The sequence below is a fragment of the Equus quagga genome, chromosome 17 (assembly GCF_021613505.1).
Source record: "Equus quagga isolate Etosha38 chromosome 17, UCLA_HA_Equagga_1.0, whole genome shotgun sequence".
Taxonomy (NCBI): Eukaryota; Metazoa; Chordata; class Mammalia; order Perissodactyla; family Equidae; genus Equus; species Equus quagga.
The window spans coordinates 12,243,197-12,255,881 of NC_060283.1; the positions used below are offsets into that span (position 1 = coordinate 12,243,197).

At 39.9% G+C, this 12,685-nt stretch overlaps 1 protein-coding gene across 2 annotated transcripts in view; it reads right to left on the reverse strand.

Moving 5' to 3' along the window:
• Nucleotides 1-3,275: 3,275 nt before the first annotated feature.
• OOSP3 (oocyte secreted protein family member 3) overlaps nt 3,276-12,685 on the reverse strand; it is a 50,849-nt gene continuing 41,439 nt past the window's right edge. Inside the window, exons 1-6 of one of the 2 annotated variants that reach the window (XM_046644653.1) lie at nt 8,855-8,927; nt 7,413-7,594; nt 5,566-5,663; nt 4,434-4,568; nt 3,916-4,069; nt 3,276-3,440 (exon numbers count right to left, since the gene is read on the reverse strand). In XM_046644653.1, coding sequence (XP_046500609.1) covers nt 3,360-3,440; nt 3,916-4,069; nt 4,434-4,568; nt 5,566-5,663; nt 7,413-7,594; nt 8,855-8,927 — 723 coding nt within the window. In that variant the 3' untranslated portion in view covers nt 3,276-3,359. Of the gene's footprint in view, nt 3,441-3,915; nt 4,070-4,433; nt 4,569-5,565; nt 5,664-7,412; nt 7,595-8,854; nt 8,928-12,685 lie in introns of those variants that run through there. The other variant, XM_046644654.1, reaches the window with a different exon arrangement.

Consider the following 12,685-nt stretch of genomic DNA (forward strand, 5'->3'; position numbering starts at 1 on the left):
ATCATGTTAAACTTGAGGACTTTTGCATTGTTTTGAAACTCAGAAGATCTACAACATTTGGGTTTTGGCTAAGTATGGACTACACCCTCAAAAAATGGTTTAGGCTCTCCAAGCTAGCTCATTCCATCATTCCCTATTCACTTATTTATGTTACCTACCTAACCTGCTCATTTCTTAAAGTTGTGTCCTTTTATAATCTTATCTTCCAAAAAATAAAAGCTATGTAAGCAAACGTATAAGTTAGAGATAACTTCCCAACAGATAGGATCATTTGGGGGAAAAAATTTCAAGGGAATGCTTTTGCTCTCTTTAGTAGTTTGGATCCTTTCAAGAAAGAAAAGCGTCCTGGCTTTGGGACACTGAATCAGGGTCACCACTGTCTGCCGCTGGTTCCCATTCTGGAGTTAGTGGGCTTTTGACCTTTAAAAGATGATGGAATTGGAAGAAGAAATATTTTTTGTATGAAAGTAATGGATTCACTCCAAATGAATGCTAGATATGAAAGACAGAGCATACACAAATTACAACTACCTTTAGCCCTAATTAATGCAAAATCCTGGCATATCTCCATTGATGAAATAAAAACTACTGATTAGTTCACTATTTTCTGAATTTCTTAGCCCCTGGTTTCCATTCTGGAACTAGTGGGGGTTTTGTTGTTGTTGTTGTTTTGGTGGGAGTAGAGAGAGTCTGAACATAATGTTGATATTTAAAGGATGATGAAAATGGCAAGAAGAAATATTTTCTATGAAAGTAACAAGGATTCATTTGAAATGAATCCTAGAAAGGAGAGAAGGTGGGGAAGGCAGAGAGGGAGGGAAGGAAGGAGAAAGATTAAGCAAAGAATAACAACTTTAGCCCTAATATAGAAATCCTTGCCAGAACCCATTACTAAAATAGACCGTAGCAGCTCTGCTGGCCCAGGAAGCTCAAACGTCTTGCCTACATGTTGCCTCAGATCCACACCTGCCTTTCCCTGCCCTGCATTATTGGAGCTGAGAGTCCACAAATTAGGTTTTTCCAGTCTCCGTTTCAGATTCTGACAGCAGCAGGCACTGGCAGTCACTTTCAAATGACACACATCCAGACTCTCTATTCACTAAGTTTTCCTAGTATTAAATAGGGGACAGGATCACATAGACAAGACTTGGCCCCTAAAAGGTTCTATTACAAAGCTCTCAAGAAGATCCCCATAAGCATGTTAAAGAATTTTGCTGTTACTGACCATGGAGTAGTAACCGATACAAAGAAGGGTGGTCCTAAGGGATCTCTCAAGGTTTCGTTCCTAGAATGCAAGAACAAAGACTAACCTCATCCACTTGATCTTGAAGAAAGGTACAGAAATGTTCTACAACAGCCGCCCCCAAAAGCTATAGGCCTGCAATATAGTCAACTTTCCTCTCTGTCTCCTTGTTGACCCAATGCTGTTCATTTCCACCACGGCTACTAAGTTTTTCTTAAATCAGAAGCTACCAACAGTAAGGGATCACTGTGTTTCTACCGAATTTAAAATATGACATGCACAATTCAGAAAACTGCTAAACAATAGAACAGTACTGCCTGGATCTGCCAATACAATAACATCTGTGGCAGATTAGAGTATAAAAAGTACCATTCAGTTCTGGCTTGCCTCCAGCTAGCAAAGAGAACACGGCAATTTGACTTCTTCGGCTTTGTTCTCTTATTCAGAAGATGAACTTGGTAAAGAATACTTTGTAAAGGTGTAGACTAATACAAATCAATGTTACTCAGGCTCTATATCCAAGGCATAATTTAGAAGAAAAGAATATTTCAAACAACTGGTAGATTATAGGGTATCACATTCATATGCCCACCACTCAGCTTTAACATATTTTAACATTGTATATATTTGTTTCAGATGTATTTTAGACCCAAAATATCACAGTGGAGACCCACCCCCTCTTCCATGTGTCCTTACTTAATTCAATTCTCCTTATTCCTTCGCCTGAAAGAGTAACCACCATCCCCATGCGTGGTTTTATACTTTTACTAAATACATACATGTAGCCAGCATTAGTTTTGAAAATTTGGCACACTGCATATTTTTAAGACTTTACAAATGATGTCATACTGGATATAGCATTCTGCAACTCATCTCCAATATTAAATTGACAGACAGAACTATGTCGTATTCTTTGTATCTGCTACATAAAAGTTAACATTTAAACATGTTGTTCTAGGGGCTGGCCCAGTGGCGCAGCAGTTAAGTTCACACGTTACGCTTCGCGGCAGCCCAGGGTTCACCGGTTCAGATCCCAGGTGTGGACACGGCGGACACGGCACCACTTGGCAAAAGCTGTGGTGTGGTAGGCGCCCCACATATAAAGTAGAGGAAGATGGGCACGGATGTTAGCTCATGGCCAGTCTTCCTCAGAAAAGAGAGGAGGATTGGCAGTAGTTAGCTCAGGGCTAATCTTCCTCAAAAAAAATAAATAAATAAAGTGTTGTTCTAAAAGTTTTTTATAAATTAACTCATTTAGTCACTAAAATAGGGGCTAATCTTCCTCAAAATAAATAAATAAATAAAGTGTTGTTCTAAAAGTTTTTTATAAATTAACTCATTTAGTCACTAAAACAGTCCTAGGAGGTAGATATTTTATTCCCATCTTACAGATGATCAAGTGATACATGGAGGAGTTAAATAATCTGCCGTTTCACAAAGCTAGTGAGTGGCATGTAATCTGAACAGAATCAGGCTCTGAGACAAGGATTCCATGTCCAAGATTGGTTTTAAAAGAGATTAATACAGTAGCTAATATTGAGCAAGGTTCCCGGTGTGAAGGTGTGCTTAATTAAGTGGCAGGCGTGAATCACTCGCTTACCTTTCTGAAAGTCCTTTATCAACTCTTTCTTCCAACCTCATCTCCACTCACCATAAGAAGTTAAACTAAAAGAATTCCAACGCATTACCAGGCATAACCTAGCAGTACCTCTGTAAGCGGTTTCTTGAACAGCTACTAACAGTGGGGTGGGTGACAACGACACTTCCACACCAACCTCTCAGCTTAGGCCCTATTCTGAGGTTATTCCTCAGACATCAAGAAGTATAGCCACAAAGACACAGCAGATTTTATTTGTAAAATTATCTCCACATAAAAATTATATGCAAATGTCTTATCATAAGAGAATGTGCAAGGGCTATATTGCCACATCGCTTAAAAGAAACACTTCCTAAAAACACGACACATTAGGCACTGTCTCAACCCTAACTTCTAGGTGGCGTCTCAGGAGGTGGCATAGGGAAAGTTCCAAAATCTATAGCGATTGGTTTAAAAATTAAATTTAAGAATGCTTCAGCAACCGAGTTGTCAAGATTATCACAGAATCACCTAGAACACCTAGAATGTAGCCACGTTTGCACTCTCATGGACTAAAGAATGAGGCATTTTAGGTAGAAGTGACTGGTAGAATGGCTTCACCTGCAGAAGAAAAAGACAGATCGTTAGTAAACAGCTGCAGTGCAGCTACTGACAAACGTGGCACAGAAAACACATTGATTAACACTTTGACCAATGAATTTTGAGCATCTAAGTGCCAGGGATTGGAGGAAGATGTTGAGCAGATCTAGACACTTGGCAACTTTTATCTAAGTGGCCGATAATTAAAGTGAATGGTTTGATTATCAACCCAGATTATGTTTAAACCCAACTGGAGACTTAGTTACTCTGACATGATGATTGTGGTGAGGAAGACTTGTCAATAAGACCAGAACATACATAGATATGTGGAAGTCACATTTTTTTTCCAAACACAATTGTAATTAGTGTAAGACTCATCACATAGCTAGACATTACTTAAACCAGAAACAAACAAACAAACTTATTAGCAGAGACTTAAGCTTTAGCCTTCCTTATATCCACATCATCGTGTTCTGTCTCTTCTATGGATCCTCACCGAGGAGTCTTGGAAGTATGGGATCCAAGGCAATCCAAACAGGCAAGTGTTGCTTAAGGTCCAGGAAGGACAAGAATTGTCAGAGGGAAGACCATCCTGGGACTTTGTGAGATTGTTGTTGGTAGTGCCTGGAGTGTCATCTAAAAATGGCGAGCTAAAAGTTTTAAAGAAGAGAAAATGTGCATATCAGGTTAAATTTTAAAATAACCCATTCAGTCTTGTTTTGGCTTCACCCGTTGCTGTCCACCTGACTTTACCAGGAGCAGTGTTACCACCACTTCCACTCTTCCCACTACTTAATTTTTTTTTCAGGAATAACACTATTAATGGTTCCCCCCTTCCCCTCTCAACATTCTACCATTGGGGAATCTATTCCCCAAGATAGAGTTAGCTCTGATGGCCTTATGAAGAAGTTCCCAGAGACAAGCATAAAGCAGGAGTCCTAGAATCTTTTACATTTTCCATTCATAAACTACCAGGAAGAAGGAACTGGCCACCCATTTTCAAAAAAAATTGACCTTGAAAATCTTGTGAACAGCAGCAGGGCATTATCTGATATAGCGCTGGAAGGTGAGAAGATGGCACAAAAGACCAGGCAGGGTTCCCTCTTGCTGTACACGGGGTCTCCAGGAGTTAGAATTGACTCCATGTCACTAACAACACAAAAGTGTTATTTTACTGATCCTTAAGATACAAAAAAGTTTAGGTAGTTTTCCCAAAAGCCATAGGGTCATGGTATCTATATTAAACAAGCACCCTCATTTCTTTTTTCTTTTTTTAAACTGTTTTTTCAAAACAGTTCAAAAAAAATTATGCCCATGCAAGTGTACAGGATTTATGTAAGTCACAAAAATTAGAAAACATTAGGTCTTGTATAGAATAAAGAATTATACAACTTAGGTCAGAATTTAATTTTCAAAAAATGTTTGATCTTAAAGAGTAGATACTCAATGCTTTCTCTCCAATTCCTGTTTTTCCAAGCATCTCCTGATCTTCAGAGAGGTAGCTATGTGAGAAGGTGTGTTCAAGTCTTGACTTACCGTTTCTTAACTACCTGATCATGAGCACATCAACCTCTGAGCTTTATTAATCCATTTTAGTATGTCTTAGTAGGGTTCCCCAAAGGCAGAACCTGACAAGGAGAGTTATAGGCAGGTGATTTATTATAGAAGTGTTACCAGTAAGGGAATGGAGCATGCATAAGAGGAAGACAGAGATGACAAAAGTGTGCTATTTCAAGCAAAGTTCTAGCCTCAGTAGAACCTGCAAGAGAGCCCCAAAGTTAAATCCTGCCTCACAGTTTGTCCTTAGATCGGGCAACAGAGCCAGGTGTTCACATTCCCACACCGCTCGATGTGAGGATCGGGGAATTTTGTAAACTCCCAGGCCCAGTTGGGGTCATTAAAAGCCAAACTCCAGAGAAGCAAGGAAAGAGGCACACAGAAATGGTAGGGGTGGTCCAAGAGGATCCGGGCAGAGCATCTGCAATGACCAAATGACATGGATAAGTATTTCATTGGACTGAGGAACCACACAAAGAGACATCATTCCAAGACTCAAACCAAGCTGAGCTTCACTTCCCAAATGTTTTACTTTTAACAAGTAGTTCTTAGAAAGTAAACTGTGAACCAGTTGACCCATTATACTCACCTGGAAACAATACACATTAAAGGAATTTTTCCAGTGACTCCTTTGTTTATTATGTTATAATGGAGGGCTGAATAAAATATCACTCCATAGGAGAAAACCTAATGGGACAAAAAGACCTTTTGAATTGAAGTATAGCATCTCACACAGGAGTTTTAAAGAAATTTGAACTAGAAACAGATCAAGATGTAAGATCATACTAAGGTCTCTCCGCATGGATCCTGAAGAGACTGTTTTCACAGAGACCAATAAGAAAATACCAAGTCAGGGTCTTGATCATCAGTGCAACCAGTTGGCATTTGTGGCAACTGAAATCATGAAATCGGAATCATGAATTGCCAGGTTAGAAACAAAGGCTACAACTTCTACTTAATAAATTTATTCTAAGATTTTGCCTTCAAACGTTACCACAGTGCTGGGTCCCAGGTCTCTGGAAAGATTAGACAGAGAGGCACTTTTAATTTAAAACCATAATTGGATGTTTGTGTCTTTTGAATACATGCATGTTGTGGAGACATATGAAAATTCTATGTTGTGGCAAAATAAAAATCTCCATAATCCTAACACAGGGATAACTTCTGTAAACACATTTAGGTGTATATTTTTCTATTACTCATTCTTACAAAAATAGCATACTGGATTACCATTTTTCAATCTGTTAATTTATACAATAAATATTCTCATGTAAGTAAACTATTTCCAATGACTGTTAATAGAAATATAACATCCAATAACATGATTATAACATGGTTATTTGTGCATTGTGTTGCTATTCAATATGTTGTTTTAGTCAAGAGTCTATAAGTTGTATACGAAGTGTGGAAAATAGATACTATATGCACCTTACTTCTGTTATTAATAGAAATATATTCCATAGTCACTTCCAGTATGATAGAGTCAAGATCACCAAAAACCCACTTCTCAAACAAAGAAAACTGGCAAAAACTGTCAATTAAATTTTTTCAAAACTCTGGAAAATAACCAAAGGCTTGTAACAATCTGAGGAGCATGTGTTCAATAAAAATGGTGGGCCTGGTACAATCACAAGAAATACACCAAAAAATCTATTAGAACTAATAAACATCTTCATAAATGTTGCGGGATATAAAATACATAGACAAAAACCTCTACACTAACAATGAACAATCTGGAAATAAAATTAAGAAAACAATTCCATTTATAATAGCATCACAAAAGAATAAAATAGGAGAGTGACATCAGCAGATGCAGTGTAGGAGTTCCCAGCACTGTCTACCCACAGAAACATCAGTCTGAGCTATCCACACATGCAAATACCTTCATTAGAGCTAAGGATTCCAGATAGGGATTATAGCCCTTGGGTGGAGCACAGAAATGAGAAGACACATTGAAGAGAGTAGGAAAGACAGTTTCACATTACCCCACTACTGCTCTCCAAAGTCCAGGCCACCCAGCATGGAGGAGACATCCTCCCATTGGAGAAAAGAGAGCAAACACAGGACTTCACAGCAGACCCCAGTACCAGGCCCTCACCAGTGCCACGCCAGCCCCCAGGGACTCAGCCTCCAGAATGGCTCCCAGCCTGCCTCCGTCTCCAGGCCAACCCCCTGGAACCCAGGCTCAGGCCTGCCCCCTGCAGGAAATAACATATAAATTAGATTCCGTCAATGGGCCATGAGCTCTGAAAGGCCAGTTCCTGGGTCTCACTGGTTTTTCTATCCTAAAAGTACCAAACTCTAGTGTCATAAAAATGAGCAGGTTCCTCATCTTTGGCCTTGGCTGCCCCTGTCTTGCACGGACTCTAAGCATAGCACCACAGCGAGATAAGATCTGGGGGTTAGGTTATTCTTTGAAACAGTCACAGCTCTTACCTCTTTCTGAATCCCACACTCGGTGACAAGGTAATTAAACTCATACCCCTGAGAAGTTATGTTCGTTACAGGGCAGCCAATTCCCAGAGACACTTCATCAGGATGCAGAAAGTGACCTTGACCGAGTAGAGTCGGTTCCACCACTGCCCAGAACATAGAAGAGGTACATCCTACGGACACTGCTGGAAGAACCGAGAAAAGAAAGATTCAGATAGAAATTTGTCCTAGAGGACACTCAGAGAAAATTTGAGCATAGACTTTTATAAAAAAAAAAAAAAAATACCCCCGGAACACCCTTGAGAGATGCAATGTGATCATTCAGATGACGTTGTCACGGTTGTGAGTGAAAATTAACACCAGACCAGGTTCATGCAGGCCCTGGGGACAGCCTCCATCTCCTCCTCCCAGTACCATTTCCTGAAAAACTACAGAGTTAAGCTAAATGTGGGATGTTGTCTCTCCTTCTCTTATCGTGTGGGACTTCCCCTGGACTGCAGGAGCCTCAAGCTGTGTGCTGGCCTTGAGTCTGCATGACTAGACCAGTGTAAATGATCGGTGGGACACTGAAGCTGCAGCTTCTCTGTAGCTTCTGGCCCTCATCCATAGCAGACAAACACATCTTTTGTGAGTGAAGGGACAAAGGGAACCACATACTTGGGCACCTGCTGAGTCTGCCAATGAAATGAAGATCTGTGCCTGGTATGTACCCTGCCCTGTATCCTTTTATAAGGCAAAAAGAAGATAGTCTTAGAGTAAATATATTCATGTCTGATACGTCTGTCAACTCAAATCATTATCCACAGTTCTGGTGCCTCATTAATTCTACTACCAGGAGTAGATCCTAAGGAAGTTTTTAGATAGATAGGCAAAGACATGTCCTAGAGACAAAGCTATCCATCACTACAATTTCGTGATAAAGAAATACTAGAAATAACAAAATGTTTATTTTCTAGGTAATACTTCTAGCTAGTGACTTTTTTAATAAGGAAAAAGATATATAGTCTAGGTTAGAAAAGACTACTTTAATATAAGCCATAGGTAGGACACATGGACAAAGTAAGTGGGTTGCAAATAAAACAATAGATATTATAATATAACTTGATGACTCAGGAAAAATAAGAAGTGAGAATAGAAAAAATGATGAGCTGTTTCCACAGCCTGATTTAGAACAAACACACGATCACCTAGGGGGAGGCAGGTGGCTGGATTATGAGTAGATCAGGGTGGGACATGGAAGAACAAGCTGAAACTTCAAGTAGAGAAACCATTTTCCACAGGTAGAGTGAAGGGAGTGGAGAGCTACACATAAATTAGATAAATCACTTGCTTTCAGGGGAGGCAGAGGGCGAAAGAGAGAAAGCAACACTTCTACTCAAAATAGCATACAACAAGAGGCCCACCAACCTCCAAGAAACCACACCGTCAAACAATAAAACACATACCTGTCTTTTGCTCAAAAAAAGCCAAAATCACACACAAGAGTAAAGACGATTGTAACCTCACAAAATCCTTCATGATGTCAACTGCCAATCAATGACCTCTGAAAAACAAGAAATAGGAAGTGCCTGGCCTGCTCCACTTAATTTTATAGTCAATACCACACCCAGCTGTCTGTATTTACAAATCACTCTTTGCTGACTCTTTTTATCTTCCAGGAATATGTGTGGTGTTTTTTGCTGAGCCAAATTGCTTAATATTTGGAAAATATGGAAAGTAAAAAGAACAAAACAAAAACTATTTATCTATTCAGAGAAAGACTTCTGTCTACCTGCTGAATCTTGACATTCTCCTGCTCACTGCAGTACCAAAATCAGGGGCACAGATAAAGTACCACGAGCAAATCATTGAGAACTGTGACTTCTCCAGCCCCTCCAAAGTTCCTGGGAGAACAAAATGTCCAGGGAGTGTCAATGCATGTGTATTGAATTGTGGGGAAGGATATTTTTGAAGATATTTTAAGCCAGGGGTTTTCAAAATTCAGCAGCATAAGAATCACCTGCAGGGCTTGTTAAAACACAGCTTGCTGGCCTGTGCCCCAGATTCTGATTCATGGCTGGCAGGCAGCCCAAGAATTTGTGTTTCTAAAAGTTCCAGGTGATACTGATGCTGCTGGTCGAGGACCACACTTTGAGAATGACTCACTCAGCTACTATCACTTTAGAGACCACCTAGTTCAATGGCTCCCAAACTTTAGATTAATTATCAAAATTATCTGGAGTGCTATTCAAAAATACTGATGTCTTAACCCCACTCCATTCCAATGGGGTCTCTTGTGGCTGGAAGCTTTAGAGTACAAATGAATCACTGCAGGGTCTTGTCAAAAATGCAAATTCCCAGAGTCTAACCCAGAGAGACAGGGCCCAGGAATCCGCATTTTAAACAATTGCCCCAGGTGGTTTGTGGAGGTTCACATTTTGAGAAACTTTGGGCAGATGTCCTCAGGACTGCTGATGAGGGAGGGAGGAAGGCAGACCTCCAACTCTCCTTCAATTATTTTTATTTCACTTTCATCTGTTTTACATTAGAAGCTTTTATCTTTTTTTTTTTTTGAGGACGATTAGCCCTGAGCTAACATCTGCCGCCAAGCCTCCTTGTTTTTTGTGGCTTTTTTTTTTTTTTTTTTTTTTTGCTGAGGAAAACTGACCCTGAGCTAACATCCATGCCCATCTTCCTCTACTTTATATGTGGGACACCTACCACAGCGTGGCTTGACAAGCGGTGCCATGTCTGCACCCAGGATCTGAACCAGCAAACCCCGGGCCACCAAAGCAGAACATGCAAACTTAACTGCTGCACCAGTGGGCCGGCCCTAGAACCTTTTTTAACCACCAACATTATAAATCCTCTGCATCCTTTGATTTTAAGCATAAGATCATAATTTCAAATGAGAAATCAGATGTTACTAGGGACTACTCAATAAATATCATCTTTGATGACTCAATGAGGAATAAAAAAATGAATCCAAATCCTCCTTCTCTTCATACAGTCTCCCAGTATTTCCAGCATCTATGTAATATAAACACTGTAAAACATTGATGTTATTTGTGCTGGTAGTCGTGGTCTTTTGAGGATCTGGAATGACCAACAAGAAAATAGAGACAGCAGTCCAACTAGCATGACATCAGGCCAAGTTCCAGAATCAGCAGTCTGAACAAAGCCTTTCCATAAGAGGAAAAAAGACCTTCACCCAATGTAGCATTTCACTCCTCTCTCCCAGTTTTAGCTTCTTCTAGACAGCCACATTTCATAACAGGAAAAAGGAGATGGGATAAACCAGTCTGCCACCATGCCATGTGGCATCACCTTCAAATCTGGGAAGGAGGGACCTGTGCTCAGAGACCCATGCTTTAGGGCCTCACTCTGACCTTCTCCACTGTGCCCTTCGCTTGAGGAAAAAGATGTGTTGGACCAAGAGGACAGGCCACCAAGAGCTCAAACCCTCAGAATTGCCTGCCCACATGGCCCTAGTTTGCTCTGTATAAACTTCTAATATTTATTCCAATGAGATTATCTACCAACATGTGTTATTAATTTATCATTCGGCTTAGGGATCTCAGGCTGTTCCTTTCAGCAAATATTTCAAACCTCTTACTGCATTCTGCATGGTGCAGTAGGAGATACAACAGTGAACAAGAAAGACTCACCCTTGCCTTTGAGGAACTCACAGTCTGGCAGGGAGACTCAGATTAAACAAACACTGTTAAGAAAGAATGCTGCAAGTCACCAATTGCAACTCTCATAAGTGCTACAAAGGGAAGTAGAGACAGTCAAGGGAGTAGACAACAGGGGGACACAACCAGGTCTGGAGGTACAGCGAGAGTACAGTGAGGAAGTAGTGTTCCAGCTGAAGGGTGAGCAGGCCATTTGAGGGGACAGGGAAAACAAGCATTCAAGAGAGGAAATCCACATGGGCAAATGAGCGTGAGACAGAAAGGAAGTTGGCACAGTAGAACTGAAAAGAGTGAGGCTAGAGCATAACGTGCAAGATAGCGACATAATGCTGGAGAGCTGAGCAAAGATCAGAAGGTACAGGTTCTTAGAGATTTGTTTGAAATATGGAATTTTATTCAAAGTGTAATGGCAGCCTTCAAGATTTTAACCAGGAAGCAAATAATCAGAATTATGGTTCTGAAGATCAATGTAGGTGTGAAACTGAATATTCAGAGCCCCAAGAGTCACAGACATATTTTCATTCTATGAGGATTTTAATACCTTTTTAAAAACATTAACAGCACAATGATAAAATATCTCTTCTGCAAGGAAAATTCAAAAATGACATTTTTATAGATTAAAAGTCTTAGGGTAGTATATGTCAAACTCTGTTCCTTGAGAATTCCTTTTCTTTAAATGAGGTCTATGGATTAACCAAGTTTTAGAAATGCTGCCCTTGGAGTTGGATGGAGAAGGACTTGGAGGAGGTACAAGTGACTAAAACAAACATTTGGAAGTTATTGTGGGGGTGTAGAAATTGTGGTAATTTAGACCAGAGTAGTGGCAGTAAAGGCAGAGAGAAGCCGAATGGCATCTACCAAAAGGTAGAATGTTTGACCCCGATGATTGATTAGATCAGTGACTGAGGGAGACAGAAGTATCAGGCTTGACAACTAGACTTCAGGTACATAAAACTAAGTTGATTGTTATTGGTGAGATACAAGAGTTAACAATTAGGTACTGCTTAGTATGTACTAGGTACTATTCTAAGCACCTTATGGTAACTCATAAAATTCTCACAAAAACTTAGGAGATAGGAAGTATTATTATCTACATTTTACTGATAAGGAAACTGAGACTCAGAGAAGTTAAGGGACTTGCCTAAAGTCACACAGTTATTAAATAGCAAAGATGGCAGCATTAAGGAAGAAGTAAGTCAGCAATAGAAGAAAATTATTTCAATTTTGGATATGTTCATTATGAGACCCCTATGAGACACCCAAGTAGAAATGTAGAGAAAACATTTGGCTATAAGTTGGGACTCAGAAGGGACTCTAAGATAGAAATGAAAACGTGGGAAATATTAGTATATTTGAAGGCTTCAACCCGGATGTGAGAACACCTAGAGTATGTAGCACGAGAAACAATAATAGTTTAATACAAAGCTCTGAGGGCATACAACATATAAAGTTTAAAAAAATATTGGTAGTGAGTACAAAGAAGGAGCAGTCAAAAATACTGGGAGGACAATCAGGGGGTGGAGGTTGATGCTATTGTCACAGAAGTCAAGGAAAAAACGTGACAAAGTAGAGGGGAAAATCAACCATATTCAGTGCTTTTAA